The sequence below is a fragment of the Globicephala melas genome, chromosome 6 (assembly GCF_963455315.2).
Source record: "Globicephala melas chromosome 6, mGloMel1.2, whole genome shotgun sequence".
NCBI classification, from domain to species: Eukaryota; Metazoa; Chordata; class Mammalia; order Artiodactyla; family Delphinidae; genus Globicephala; species Globicephala melas.
Window position 1 is genome coordinate 10,783,055 of NC_083319.1, and position 16,477 is coordinate 10,799,531.

General features: G+C 37.7%; 1 protein-coding gene across 1 annotated transcript in view; it reads left to right on the plus strand.

Annotated features, from left to right (window-relative positions):
• SCAI (suppressor of cancer cell invasion) overlaps positions 1–16,477 on the plus strand; it is a 137,241-nt gene that overhangs the window by 85,485 nt on the left and 35,279 nt on the right. The window contains exons 4-9 of the mRNA XM_030858687.2: positions 3,720–3,815; positions 4,392–4,478; positions 5,684–5,782; positions 13,962–14,058; positions 15,116–15,214; positions 15,370–15,522. Of these exons, the coding sequence (XP_030714547.1) occupies positions 3,720–3,815; positions 4,392–4,478; positions 5,684–5,782; positions 13,962–14,058; positions 15,116–15,214; positions 15,370–15,522 (631 nt within the window). The remainder of the gene's footprint in view (positions 1–3,719; positions 3,816–4,391; positions 4,479–5,683; positions 5,783–13,961; positions 14,059–15,115; positions 15,215–15,369; positions 15,523–16,477) is intronic.

Below are 16,477 nucleotides of genomic sequence, written 5' to 3' on the forward strand. Positions count from 1 at the left end.
CTTGCACTGTTGGTGGGAATGTAAATTGATACAGCCACTATGGAGAACAGTATGGAGGTTCCTTAAATATCTAAAAATAGAATTACCATATGATCCAGCAATCTCACTACTGGGCAAACACCCAGAGAAAACCATAATTCAAAAAGACACATGCACCCCAATGTTCATTGCAGCACTATTTACAATAACCAGGTCATGGAAGCAACCCAAATGCCCATCGACAGACGAATGGATAAAGAAGCAGTGGTACATATATACAATGGAATATTACTCAGCCATAAAAAGGAACGAAACTGGGTCATTTGTTGAGACGTGGATGGATCTAGAGACTGTCATACAGAGTGAAGTAAGTCAGAGAAAAACACATATCGTATATTAATGTACATATGTGGAACCTAGAAAAATGGTACAGATGAACTGGTTTGCAGGGCAGAAATAGAGACACAGATGTAGAGAACAAATGTATGGACACCAGGTGGGGAAAGCGGTGGTGGTGGTGGTGGTGGTGGATGAATTGGGCGATCGGGATTGACATGTATACACTGATGTGTTAAAATTGATGACTAATAAGAACCTGCTGTATAAAAAAATAAATAAAAACTTAAAAAAAACAAAACTAGTACTAAAATTTCTTTGGGTTATTTGTATGGAAATATGTTAATATAAATGTTTCAGACATACATGAAATTCCTAAAAATCTTATATGTTCTGGTATAATGTTATAAGTCATAATTCTAGTTAGTATTTTAAAATGTATATTTCAGAAATAACTAAAAAAAATAAAAATAAAAATAACTGATTAGCTCTTCCTAATGCACCCTCTCACTAGAGATCCATGGAGACATAAAAAGGATAAAAACTTGCAATAAATTTGGAAACTAGTGTCTGTAGTTAACCTATTCGGTAATCTGAAATGAGTTTCTACTTATCGTAAGGGTAATGGAAATAGATTTAAAACTGGAATTGCTAGTTCAGTCTTGTATTGTAGTGTCTGAAAATTTTGGGTAGGAAAACCTTTTGCTTTTTTACTCATTGTCTTAACATCTGGTACAGAAATGCACATCTTCTTTTACTCATTAATTCCACTTACAGAAATTTGCCTTTTATTCATATCACATAACTATTCAAGTTTATTAGTATGTAGATGTTTATTGCAGCATTTTTATGACAGGGAAAAACTGGAAGCAATATGAATGTCCATCAGGAGGGGATTGGTTAAGTAGATTGGTTCATTATATACGACACTCTACACAGTAAATATTGATGTAATTCTATATGCATTAAAGAAACCTGATATATTATTAAACTAAAAAGGCATGTTAGAGAATATTATATATAGTTTGATCCCATTTATGTAAAATAATAGATAAACTGACATATATTTAAATATAGAGAGAAAATGCATTTTCAGTGGTGGTTATTTCTGGGAACTAGAAAGGAGAAGCAGTAAGGTGTTTTTTATTTCTTGCTTTATACATTGTATAGTATTTTTGTTTTCTAAGAGACATATTTTCAAAACTGAAAAAGAGGGACTTCCGTGGTGGCGCAGCGGTTAAGAATCCACCTGCCACTGCAGGCAACATGGGTTCGAGCCCTGGTCTGGCAAGATCCCACATGCCGCGGAGCAACTAAGCTCGTACGCCACAACTACTGAGCCCGTGCACCTAGGGCCCGTGCTCCGCAACAAAGAGAAGCCACCGCAATGAGAAACCTGTGCACCGCGACGAAGAGTAGTCCCCGCTCACTGCAACTAGAGAAAGCCTGTGCCCAGCAATGAAGACCCAACACAGCCATAAATAAATAAATAAATAAATAAATAAATAAATAAATAAATATATATATATATATATTTGTTTATTTTTAAACAAATTGAAAAAGAAAGAAAAGCATAAGGTCTCTGTGACAGATTGTTTTTAAAAGTCATTCCCTTCCCCATATCCATGCCCATGAGTCATCCCCCTCTCACACTGACGCTGGGCTTGGCCATGAGATTTGTTTTGCCTAATGGGACAGTGCAAAGATGATGGAAAGTCTTAAAAAGAAAAATGCATATCTGAGCTGCCCTCCCTTTTGCTGCTGTTGGGATCCTTGCAACCACCTCATGTAAATGGACCCAAGCTAGCCTGTTAGATGATGAGAAACATGTGACCCAGCACCTTAGCTGCCAGCCAGGCTAAACATTCAAGGGAGGCCATCCACTACTAGCTGTCCACAGTTGCATGAGTGAGATAAGAAGTGTACCATGATGTAATCAATGAGTATTTATTATTCCTTTATAACACAAATGGCTTTTGAGAGTACAACGCTCTCAGGATTTCATTGACTCTGTCTGTTTGATTCAGGTTAGCTTCCACATACCAATAGCCATGCCCACAATATTTCGAGACACTCCCCTCTCTCTCTTCTAGACTCTTTTACAGGTAACCTTGAGCTTATCAGCCTTCTACAAGACAGCCAAATCCTTAGATTCTTTCCCCAGATCTATTTTGTCCCCCTGAAAGAATGTACTTGGCGCCACTTTCATAAATTTCTTCACAGGCTTTAATGAAGAGGCTTTGCCCTGGGGATGAGACTGTCTATAGCTGCTTATAGCTAGCATTTCTCAACTGGGTCTTTTACATTTATGCATTAGAAATTGTTGTATTTTTCAATCTTGAAAGTTCTGGAATTTGTGGATTTCCTCTTTTCCTTTTCAGCCCTGCTCGCAGCTAGTTCTTTTTTGAGTTCATCTCTTTCTCATATTTTGTTACGTGTGCCTAATAGCATACTGTTTCCTGGCTTATTTGTATAAATCCACAAGTTCATTAGTCACATTATCTACTTTCCAAGTTATTGCAGGCAAATGCAGTTTTGCCACTGTATTATATGACAGCCTTCAGTAAAAGTTACTTGACACTCAGTCTCAATGCCAGTGTCACATAATGTATTTCTTAGGACAGTAACCTACTCCTGGTACCGGTTTCTCTACTGGCTTTTCCTGTAATAACTCTACTAGCTGCTATAATAACTCCAACATTTTAGTACCTTACTATAGTAGAAATTTATTTCCGGCTCCCATGTTAGTTACAAGTTGTCTGCAGTTCTGAGGTTCCATTAAATGTGCCTTCTGTGTTCCAGGCTGAGGAGCAGCCCTATCTTGGTCTTAGGTCAGAGGGAAAAGTAAAAGTGCTGAACCATGTAATACCTCTTAAATCTTCTTCTCAGACATGTGGTAGATAACTTATATTTCATTGGCCAAAGCAAGTTAAATGGCCAGGCCCAAGGACAAGGATATATAGTTTCACTTATAGGGAGGGGGTAGAATAGTTGAGAACAACAATACCACCTGCACATCCACTTCTAGATTTATTCCCTAAAGCAATGTTTTTCCAAGTGCTGAGTTCTTAGCTGAAGACAAACATGTGGAAGTTATCGGTATATAAGTGAGTACGAATACGAGCACCCAGAAAGAAGGGAGATAGTGCTAGAAACCTCATGGGAGAGGCATCTGCAGAGGAGCCTACAAATGAGCTGTCAGAGGTAGGAGAGAAGAACAGGAAAGAATGTGTACTGGACCCCCGTAATAGAACTATTTCTGCCCTAAAAAATGTAACTTTTTTTTTTTTAAGGAAAGCCTGAATGCAAGTGCTTTAAATCCATCCAGTTTGTATCATCATAAGACTCAATTTCCAAGTAGCATACGAGTTTTAAAATTAATATATGTTTACTTGTCATTACAGAGATTTGCCACAGTATGGGCAGAAGCAGTGGCAGTCTTATTTTGGAAGAACTTTTGATGTTTACACCAAACTCTGGAAGTTCCAGCAGCAGCACCGGTAAAGGATTTTTACAGTTAAAGGAGAGTGAGGGTCCATTTTTTATTAGTAACAGTTTGACTAATATATACCACCGCAGTGCTTTTTATCTCTTTGTGTATCTTAATATATTTCATCTTTGTGACCCAAATGAAAGCAAACTGATTTTTCCCCATTTATTTAAGGTTTTCAAATGTAAATACTATTTGATTTTTAAAGACAATATTATCTGAAATGGTGCAGATTAACTCTAACATGGATAGGCAGATTCATGGTTTCATTCTAAAAATAGATGTTGTTTTTTGGGCAAAGCTATTTGGCGGGGGTGGGGGGGGTTGCTTCTAATTTTCATGCATGTAGCTCAAAGAAGTTTGTTTTTATATTTCAACTTACTTTAAATAGACATTTTATAAATGCTTTTTGAATTTAATTGAATGATTATGTTGAAATCTCATGAAAAATTCATGAATTTCAATTTATGTATTCAAAATTTCATGATGAATTGGGTGATACTTTATCCTATTAAATTAACAGATTTGGTTATTTTTGAAATTTATATTCTCTTATTTCTATTTTCTTATTTCCTATGTAAAACAGACAAGTCTTGGATAATCGGTATGGCTTGAAGCGGTGGCAAATAGGGGAAATTGCTTCTAAGATTGGGCAGCTATACTACCATTATTAGTAAGTGAATTGCAAATGGAAAACATAAAGCATTGTCCTGATTTGAACACAGCATGCAGAAGTATGCATCGATACATACCTGGTAGGAGGGAAAACTGAGGAGTTACAAATGAAATCCTAAAAGCTCAGATCATATTGATCAAGACAGCATTTTTAAATGCCCTTCCATAATCAAAGTGACATTATTTGTTTCAGAGGCTCACCTTCCACACAGTTCGTTTGGTCAGACCCATTTGTAAACTTAAAGGAGTATGATCTTGGTTTTAGATAAAAGATAACTACTAAATGAATTTTATGGTTCTTAATGGCTTCACCTGAATCTTGATACCGTACAGAGACATATCATAACTGGTATGTTTGAAGGAGCGGTTTTCAGGAAGATACCTTAAAGCTCATCCTCATATATGTCTAAAAGTTTACATGAAGTCAATAAAGATACTTTAAATTGTATCCTTAGTGCAATATCATCTATATAGTCCCACCCATGAGTCAAGGAAAGAAGAGAGCTCCTTTTAGGATCTAAATATCTCATTATCATTAAGTGATACCAGGTGTTTCATAAAAAGGCTTGGACCATTTATAGTTTAATAGGCCAGAAAATTCCTTCCTTTCCCTGTCTTTTGGCATGCCACCCAGATTCCCATCATTAAAATCACCTTCCCTGGTAGAATATTTTCTTAAGAAATCCCTTATAACACTACAAATGTTATTGTATGTCAACTATACTCCAATTAAAAAAACAAACTAGAAATGTTAAACAGAAAATCCAACTCACCAGCATCCTATGAAGATTAATATGGATTAGTCCATTTCTGAGTCCTCTGAGAAAAAACTAAAGAAATGAGCCAAAGGACAAATTACTAGATGAATTTGGGGAAGGTCATGAAAGACCTGGTCCCAGGTGGGAAGATTTAACTGAGTGGAAGGCTGTTTGGAGAGGCCCTTCGAAGAATGAGAATAACGTGTACTCTGGGTTGCCATCAAAAAAGGCTTGGGAGCGGCGGGGAGGTGTTCTTTTTTATTATCGTTACTATTCTTTTTATACATTTTAAGGGTGATATGATTATTGCTTTGCTGACTCAAATTTAGGATAGTCATTTCCATCCCCTGGAGTAGAGGAGGAGAGGAATAATGGAACAAGTATTTATCATGTTGAAGAGATTGAGATCCTGTCAAATGTAAAGAGTTTCTTTTTCTTTTCATAGCCTGCGCACATCTGAGACCAGCTATCTGAATGAAGCTTTCTCCTTCTATTCTGCAATCAGACAAAGATCATATTATTCTCAAGTCAATAAAGAGGACAGGTATGCACCTACCATTTTCAGAAAGAAGAAGATAAAGCACTCAGCATTTTTAGTCTGTGGAAATTATGCAGAAAATCACACATTTATTTATAACTTTAATTCATTTAATGGGATTTATTGAGTGCCTGCTATATGCTAGACCTTCTTAAGCATACGGAGATGTGTTACCTAAAAACAATAAATATTACAGATGTTGTAACAGATGTCACAGTACCAGGGTAGAGTCAGAGCACAAAGGAAGGGTGGATTATTTCTTTATGAGAGATTGGGGTCACACGAAGTTTCATAGAAAAGAAACAACTCCAAAATGAGGCTTAGCTGATACCTTTGTTCTGTTTAGCCTGTGTCATCTTAGTTCGTATACATTCAAAACCCTGTTGACAACTGTCATATAGGACTAAAGAAAAGGCTGTAATGCTGTTTGAGTTTTCTTTTATAAATCCAATACCATTTTGCAGTTGTGTAGCTCCACTGTTAGGGAAAAAAAATCATGTAGAAGTTATTCATCCCCAATAGTAATCTGTTGAGCACTTATTATATATCTCACAGTGTGGTCAATGCTAGGGTGAGAGAAGGAAAATGAAAAGAAGCCGGGCAAGTGTACTCTTTCCCTTTTAATATTTATTTATTTATTTTCTTTATCTTTTTGGCTGTGTCAGGTCTTAGTTTCAGCACGCGAGATCTTCATTGAGGCAAGCGGGATCTTTCGTTGTGGTGCGCGGGCTCTTCTTGTGTCACGTGGGCTTCTCTCTAGTTGTGGCATGTGGGTTCCAGGGCGTGTGGGCACTGTAACTGTGGTGCGCGGGCTCCAGAGCACATGGGCTCTGTAGTTCGCAGTGTGCGGGCTCTCTTGTTGAGACGCATGAGCTCAATAGTTGTGGCACGGGCTTAGTTGCCCCACGGCATGCGGGATCTTAGTTCCCCGGACCAGGGATTGAACCCGTGTCCCCTGCATTGGAAGATGGTTTCTTTACCACTGGACCACCAGGGAAATCCCTCTCTTTTCCTTTTAGATGATTACCTTTTCATGGGTGTCCCAGACATATTTGGAGTACAGGTGGATTCCAGATGAGAAAGTAATTATTGAAATAATCAGGGATCTGCTGGAGAATCTTTATTGCTAGCATTCCAGGAATTGTTGGAATATCTGAAAGTTCTTTCTACTCTCAGCAACAGAACTCACAGTTGTTACATAAGTGGAAAGATTATATTCTCTTAGAAATAGAAGAAAACATAGTTTTTACCTATTTTTCTAGAGAACACTTTGTGGTTGGCTACCATAAGCTTTCCAGCTAAACAGCAACATTTTGGGGAAAGCCCCACTCTTGTAAATCCCCTTCATTCCCTTGCAAATCTTGTTCACACTTGTCTAAAGGAGTTTGCTTGAAACAAGTAAGGTGTGTGGATGCTGAAGTCTACATTTTTCCCCCAAGACTTTTTGGCCTTACTTCCTCCTTCTATCAGGAAGTTCCATCAATTACTATCCTTTCAGATTTTCTTATGGTTTGCTTCAGATACTTTCACTATAGATGTATTTCCTCCAACTTCCCCTTTTTTTGCATTCATGTTGTACAATTTGTCTGAATTCTTGGTGAGATAAATTATATCCCTAAAAAAATGCAAAAGGGCTATGTAACACTTTATGAGTATGAAAAATACATATAAGCAAAGAACTATTTTAAGCAATAGTAAAATACCTTATATAATTCACTTTTCCGCATTTTCTAATTTGCCAAAAGGGAAATTGGCCTTAGGTCCCTTGGCTTAAAACCCAACAGTCTGACTTATTAAAATCATTTTCTACACTAATAGCAAACACCACATATGAATTGTTTTCCTGTGCTGCCTCCTAGAGCAGGGTAGACGAACAGAGGTGGGATTATTTGGAACCAGGATGACAAAATCTCTTGCCTTAGGCCACTAACATAGCATCAAAGGACAGTCCAGTCTGTGAAATCTTGACCTTGTTCCCTGTACCTTAGGAAAGATTTTGTTCAGTTGGTAAGTTGTTTGTTTCTCAGTTCATCGAGGGCAAGAGGGCCAGTCAAGGTAGCAGTTGGCAGCAGCTGCTAAAATCAACAGCTGGTAGATTAAACCTGAGTAAGAAAGTATTCCACAATTTCACAGTAGCTTTAAAAAGCAAAAATCTCTCCTCCAAAGGCCAAGTTCTCTCTGCATTGTCTCAGTACCTAAGGACTGTGTCAAAGCCAGGAGGAATGGTATGTTCCAACAATTACCAAGGTGACTGCCTATCACCAAACATACACAACTCTCAGCATGTCCTAATTCCATGGCCCATCGTGTTTGGCGGAGAAGACAATAGCACATAATCACTTGTCCTAGAAGCTGCAAACCCTGATGGTTGTAAATGACTAAGGCTGAATCTGGTCAGAGTTAGATCCTGAGAAGGTGAAGTTTCCAAGCACGCAGAGGCTGGGGGGAGATGTTTCAGTTAGCCACCCAGAAAAACAGTTTCTCAGGCAGATGTGTCAAGAGTCAGCATCTTACAAGTAGTGGTCCTAACAGGTTAGACGAGGCGGCAATTATGGAGTGCCAGAAGAACTTTGCCAAAGAAAATCATGTCACCTCTAGTGGTGACAGTACTGAAGTTTTTATTTTTTTTTTTGCGGTACGCGGGTCTCTCACTCTTGTGGCCTCTCCCGTTGCGGAGCACAGGCTCCGGACGCACAGGCTCAGCGGCCATGGCTCACGGGCCTAGCCGCTCCGCAGCATGTGGGATCTTCCCAGACTGGGGCATGAACCCGTGTCCCCTGCATTGGCAGGCGGACTCTCAACCACTGCACCACCAGGGAAGCCCTGAAGTTTTTATTTTTTATTTTCTTAATTTACTTATTTTATTTTTGGCTGCGTTGGGTCTTGCTGTGCACAGGCTTTCTCTAGTTGCAGTGAGCAGGGCTACTCTTCGTTGCGGTGCGCAGGCTTCTCATTGCGGTGGCTTCTCCTGTTGTGGAGCATGGGCTCTAGGCACGCGGGCTTCAGTAGTTGTGGCTTGCGGGTTCTAGACTACAGGCTCAAGTAGTTGTGATGCACAGGCTTAGTTGCTCCATGGCATGTGGGATCTTCCCGGACCAGGGCTTAAACCCATGTCCCCTGTATTGGCAGGCGGATTCTTTTTGTTTGTTTGTGTGTTAGTTTCTGCTCTATAACAAACTGAATCAGCTATACATATACATATATCCCCATATCTCCTCCCTGTTGCGTGTCCCTCCCACCCTCCCTATCCCACCCCTCTAGGTGGTCACAAAGCACCGAGCTGATCTTCCTGTGCTATGCTGGCTGCTTCCCACTAGTTATCTGTTTTACATTTGGTAGTGTATATGTGTCCATGCCACTCTCTCACTTCATCCCAGCTTACCCTTCCCCCTCCCCGTGTCCTCAAGTCCATTCTCTACATCTGCGTCTTTATTCCTGTCCTACACCTAGGTTCTTCAGAACCATTTTTTGTTTTTAGATTCCATATATATGTGTTAGCATACCGTATATGTTTTCTCTTTCTGACTTACTTCACTCTGTATGACAGACTCTACGTCCATCCACCTCACTACAAATAACTCAATTTTGTTTCTTTTTATGTCTGAGTAATATTCCATTGTATATATGTGCCACATCTTCTTTATCCATTCATCTGTTGATGGACACTTAGGTTGCTTCCAAGTCCTGCCTATTGTAAATAGAGCTCGCACGTTAGTTCTTAACCACTGTGCCACCAGGGAAGCCCTGAAGTTTTTAACAGTGGAAAATGTGAATCTAAACTTGAAGACCTTGACGCCTCCCAGTCGTGAGCTTCACAGGATGACTTCTTCTGCAGCAGGCAGAAGGCTGTGGGTCATCATTCAGGTTTTCAGGCTTGATAGGATAGCCTCTCATGTGTATGAGTGGATAGCAGTTCAACACAGTGGTTTCCAAAGTCGAATGCCTCCTCACTTCATATGCAAACTATGGCCTGGTTTTGTACTGTCTGGTAGCTTAGAATCCTTTTTACGTTTTTAAAGGTTGTGAAAAAAAAGTTAAATATGCTATAGATACCATATTTGGCCTGCAATACCTAAAATATTTAATGTCTGGCCATTTATAGAAAGTTTGCCAATCCCTGGTTCAGTATATGTTCATGTAGTCTGTGTTACATGATTGTATAATTTATCATATAGTTTCATAGAACCTGTTTTTTCTCAAAAAATTAATGGAATTGTCTTATTAATATTTTAAGTATGAATTGACATCAACCTCTTTCAAATTTTCCTTCCGTTTTGAATTCCACTTCTGACAGTGTGTCAGCCTAGATAATCTAAAATAGGGTCTTCAAAACACCTAGAAGGGGGCTTCCCTGGTGGCGCAGTGGTTGAGAGTCCACCTGCCGATGCAGGGGACACGGATTCATGCCCCAGTCTGGGAAGATCCCACATGCTGCGGAGCAGCTGGGCCCGTGAGCCATGGCCGCTGAGCCTGCGCGTCCAAAACACCTAGAAGTACTGGCTAAAAAGGAGCAACCATTGCAGGACTTCCCTGGTGGTGCAGCGGTTAAGAATCTGGCTGCCAGTGCAGGGGACATGGGTTTAATCTGTGGTCTGGGAAGATCCCACATGCCACAGAGCAACTAAGCCTGTGTGCTACAACTACTGAAGCCTGTGCGCCTAGAGCCCGTGCTCTGCAACAAAGAGTAGCCACTGCAATGAGAAGCCTGTGCATCTCAGCAAAGAGTGGCCCCTGCTCGCTGCAAGTAGAGAAAGCCCACACGCAGCAACGTAAACCCAATGCAGCCAAAAATAAATAAATAAAATAAATAAATTTGGGGCTTCCCTCATGGTGCAGTGGTTGAGAATCCGCCTGCCGGTGCAGCGGACACGGGTTCCATCCCTGGTCCAGGAAGATCCTGCATGCTGCGGAGCAGCTAAGCCCATGCGCCACAACTACTGAGCCTGCTCTCTAGAGCCCGCGAGCCACAACTACTGAAGCCCGTGCACCTAGAGCCCATGCTCCGCAACAAGAGAAGCCACCACAATGAAAAGCCCGCATACCACAACGAAGAGTAGCCCCCGCTCGCTGCAACCAGAGAAAAGCCTGTGCACAGCAGTGAAGACCCAATGCAGCCAGAAACAATAAATAAATTAAATAAAAATAAATAAAAATTTTAAAATAAATAAATTTATTTTAAAAAAAGGATCAACCATCCCTTTAAATGGAAAGCTTAGCTGTCAAGAACGTTAGGGAAATCCCCAGGTCATTAACCCTCTGACCAGTGCTATGACAGCCTGGCAGGGGCATGGTTGGTTTTGGTGACATAAAGGAACTTCTAAGGATTTCTTCAGGAAGAGGAAAATTGAAACTAAAAGGAAGGGATGATATACAAGGATTCATGAGAAAAAATTATCCCCTTGCTTCCTAAGGAAGCATGGACTTTATAAGACAGTAATCATCTTAATAATGGCTAATTGAGGTTATTAAGATAAAATGGTGCCAAATCCTGGAAAACAACATGAAAGAAGGGAGAAAATAAAGAATTCAACCATACTAGTAAGCTCCATTTATTGTTCAGAGGAAGCTTAGAGTAAGTAAAGTTTGCTTATTAAAATATTAAGAAAAATATTTTTAAGGAACATAAGGAGAAAGTGTAAATTCAAAACAGGTAGAAGGGGGAGGAAAGTGAATTATGATCATTACAGTAAAAAGTACGCAAGGAATATATATGAAAAAAAGTATAATTATAGCACGAAATAATAAAGTAGAAACAAGTCCAAGTACATTGGTAATCATAGTCAATGAAAGTGATCTAAACTTCCTAGGGAAAAGTCAGAGATTATCAGTATGCCTTTTTAAGAAAAATTCAGTAATATACTATCTACAAGAGGCCCTCCAAAGATATAAGGTACATAGGAAAAGACAAATGAGACAGATATTAAGGGGAAGAAATGCTGCTCTATTTATGTATACATTATTTATATTTAAGGCAGAAAATATTATTAAGGATGGAGCTTTACTTCATAATGATAAAAGGAACAACTCAGGAAAATAAAAAATTTCTAAACTTGTATATGCCCAGTAATGTAGCATAATAATAAACAAAGCAAAAAGTGGCATATTTTCAGGGAGAAATTGATAAATGGTCACATGTATTGTACATGGAGATTTTTAATATAACATTTAATTATGTGTCAAGAAGATAAGCAACTATAAGATTTGAGTAACATAATTGAAAACTTGTTCTAATGTGCATGAAAGTGCATACGACAATAAGCGAATGCACATAATTTTCAAGCTTATATGAAACTTTTGTGAAGTTGACTTATATTTGCCACAAAAAAATGTTTCAATAATTTTTCAAGTATATATTGTCTAACGGTGGTGCAATTCCATTAAAAATTAAGAGCGAGACATAGTTTAAAAAAATCATTATGTTAATCAGTAGACACATTTCTAAATAATTCATGGGTCAAAGAGGAATTTAAAAAAATTTTATTACGGAAAATGTGAAACATATACAAAAAATATATCGTTATAAGGTTTTTTATTTGTAATGCAGGATGTGGAAAACAGGAAGTAGAAATTGGAAATGTCCGGTTTGAATTGATAAGGGATAAATATATATATGTATTTTTGGCTACACTGTGAGGCTTGAGGGATATTAGTTCCCCGACCAGGGATCGAACCCAGGCCCTCAGCAGTGAGAGCTCAGAGTCCTAACCACTGGACCGCCAGGGAATTCCAGATAAGGGATAAATATTAAGGGTCAGGCGTGAAGAGGTGTAATATAGATTGTAAATAGCCTTTAATAAGTTAAGGACGCGTGTTGCTATTCCTAGCAATCACGAAAAGAACAGTAATGAAGCAGTATAAATACAAAGCTGATAGAGGATATAAAATAGAATACTAAAATATATTTGATTAGCTGAAAAGAAAGCAAGGAGGGAGCAATAGAGGACCACAAACACAGAAGGGGCAAGTAGAAAACAAATAGCAGGGTGAGAGTTGCAAACTCAGCCAAGGCAACAATAAGGCTAAATGTAAATGGTCTGAGTTCCTGAGTATACAGGGCAGAGATTGTCAAAGTGGATAAAAAAGCAAGGCCTAACTATATACTGTCTACAAAAGATGCGTTACCATGAAAAGACACAGGTACTTGAAAGTAGAGGGATAGAAAAAGATATGGCATACAAATAGTAAGCATAAGAAAACTGGCTTGATTGTATTAACGTTAGAAAAATAAGATTTCAAAACAAAGACTGATCTTCCTAGAAGTCTTTTTGCCTCATATTTTCCTGACTGTTGTCTTCTCATCTTTTTTTAATTAAAAAAATTTATTTATTTATTTTTGTCTGCGTTGGGTCTTCGTTGCTGCGCACAGCCTTTCTCTAGTTGTGGCGAGCAGGGGCTACTCTTAATTGTGGTGCATGGGCTTCTCATTGCAGTGACTTCTCTTTTTTTTTTTTTTCCCCGGTATGCGGGCCTCTCACTGTTGTGGCCTCTCCCGTTGCGGAGCACAGGCTCCGCGGCCATGGCTCACGGGCCCAGCCGCTCCGCGGCACATGGGAGCTTCCCGGACCGGGGCACAAACCCATGTCCCCTGCATCGGCAGGCAGACTCTCAACCACTGCGCCACCAGGGAAGCCCTTAATTTTTTTTATTGGGGTGTAGTTGTTTTACAGTGTTGTGTTAGTTTCTACTGTAACGTCTTCCGTATAGTCTTAACTTAAACATTACTCTCGCTAAGATGCCTTCTCTCACCCAAGATCCTGTCCTGTGGGCTCAAATTGTAATCATTGTAATATTTTGTAATATTACATCATTGTAATATTTATTCCAGTATTTTAAGTATTTATCTGTATCCTCTACATTTTAAATACTGTTCTGTCTGTAAGATCTGTGAGGGAAGGGACTGTGTCTATAGTTTTTTTTTTTTTTAAATCATTCTAATCTAGTACTTAGCATAGTGCCTGATGCATCTAAGTTTCAATAGATACTTCTTGAATGAATTTAATATATGAATGAACAATGTAATGAACCATTGAGTAAGAAATGTGTTAAAAGACTATAGGTTATATGAAGCAATGTTTATAACTGTGCAAAATAGTATCAAAAGAGTAAAAAGCTATCAGAAAGTTAGAAAAATCAAAAAGCATATTTTTTTAAATGTCATGAATGATTTTCCATTTTTCTACCATAGACCTGAGTTGGTAGTTAAGAAGCTACGATACTATGCAAGATTTATAGTAGTTTGTCTTCTTCTCAACAAAATGGATGTTGTAAAGGATCTGGTGAAGGTAAATGTACTTTAAAATAATTAAAATCCTAATCTCTCATTGTCTATGGATAATTTTGTTTTTTAAAAATAGATTTAAGGTTAAAATAATTTTGATATATCTAAATCATTACAACTTTGAGAGTATGGTAACTTATGACAAGGGTAATGATAAAAAATTTTTCCAACTCTTCATATTTCAAATACACCAGAGATAATTGTCTTAATTTCTTACTTTTGTCCCCTCAGTTTATTTTACATTTCATCACCCATCAATGAATGGTTGGCAAATGCAAACAAAAGTTAAAATATTTGGTTTAAGAAAATAATTGAAAAGTTAGGTCAAGAAAAATGTTTTACAAAGGTGTGAATGAGTTTCGATTTTTCCTCCCTTTAGTATGTCTGCATCACTCTATCCTTCATTACCTCAGGTAATTAAGAGTTAACTGCATTCTAGATTCACTTAATATCTGTAATTATTGCATGCTACATTCTGGTTACACTCTGTATTCAGTTAGTGGTTTCAATGGCATACTTCTTGATTTTTTGGCGCTCGAGTATAACATGCTAGTTTTTGCTTTTTTTTTTTTTATTGAATTATAGTTAATTTACAGTATTGTGTTATTTTCAGGTGTACAGCAAAGTGATTCAGTATAACATGCTAGTTTTGACAAGCCTTCTTCCTCCATCCCCAGTTACTAATAAGATTATTTCCAAAAGAAATAGTATGATATAAATACAAAGAATTTATATTTATTTTTTTTTAATGTTAAAATTTGGGGGGGTTTACCTTTAAGAGTTTCCTGTTAATAAAGTCATTGCTGATGTAGCACTGAGTAGGTATGGGTCACTGTGGATTTCTATGAAAATCTTATTGATGTGTTATCATTTTGGAGTTTTTGATTTTGAAGCAAGCCCATGTAATTTTCACTCTGTTTTGGTTATAACTGGGACCGTATATTGATAATAATCAAACTTCTTAACTGTATCAGTTTCTGTCAGGAGTATGGTACAATATACAATGTATTTTTATGATTTTTTTTCTATAACCATTTCTCTTTGTGATATTGTAAAATCAGGAACTCTCGGATGAAATTGAAGATTATACTCACCGCTTTAATACTGAAGATCAAGTGGAATGGAACCTGGTGCTTCAAGAAGTAGCAGCTTTCATTGAGGTCAGTTCTTGACAAGAAAGGTTGTCATAATTATGTATGTAAATGCATACATATGTGGTATACTTTTTTACTATGTGTATATGTCAAAAAAAAGGAATAACTTCTTATATTGACATTTTGTCTTGGCCATCAACCACTTACTGCTTTTTCTCCAGGCAGACCCTGTGATGGTATTAAATGATGATAATACCATTGTTATCACGTCTAATCGCCTTGCTGAAACAGGAGCCCCATTGCTGGAACAGGGCATGATTGTGGGACAGTTGTCTCTGGCTGATGCACTCATTATTGGTAATTGTAATAACCAGGTAAAGAATGGTGAAGGAATTATGCTTAAAATTCACTTTGAAAAATAGTACTTTTGATTGTTACAGAATTATTTCATTGTAAATATCCTAACATCCATTTGCTAGGAAATAGTTAAATTATGCTGTGTCTATATATGGACTGTACCATAGACATTTAAAATGGTTTAGAAAGAATTTTTAATCACAGAAGAAGATACTTATGATATGGCAAGTGAAAATAATATGGACCTATGTAAACAGAATTATTTTATTATATATGTTAAAATGTCTACGTACAATACATATATGCACAAGAAAAAGACAAGGAAGAAATTTACCAATATCATAAAAGATTTATCTCTAAAAAATTTAGCAAAATTTTAAGTGATTTTTATTTTCTTCCTTACAACTTTCTACATCTGTATATTGCCTTTACAATCAGGCAAAAATGGGGGAGCAGTTATTTTTAAGTACATTTGTCAAAAACAAATTTCAGATATTTTTTCATGACAGAATAGTCCCATGACAATGAGGATTTAAGGTACTACAACTGTAATTTACTGAAAATTATGGGATATTGGAAAAGTCACCAGTGGATACACTTTTCTATATGTATTACTTATACAAGTTTTAATTTTGGATCCTTCCCTTACATCTGTCATTTTTGTTGTTGTTAACTTTTTCTTATAATTCTCCAATTTTGGATTTTAAAGCTTTAATTTGCAAATTTCTAAATTAAAACATTTTAATTTAAATTAAAACCTTGCCTACATGAAGTTCTGTAGAAGTATTATTCAAAATAGAAAAGGAGGGGACTTCCGTGGTGGTCCAGTGGTAAAGAATCCGCCTTACAATGCAGAGGAGTCGGGTTCAATCCCTAGTCGGGGAACTAATATCCCACATGCCACAGAGCAACTAAGCCCCGCGCGCCAAAACGACTGAGCTCGCATGCCTCAACGAGAGAGCCTGCGTGCCG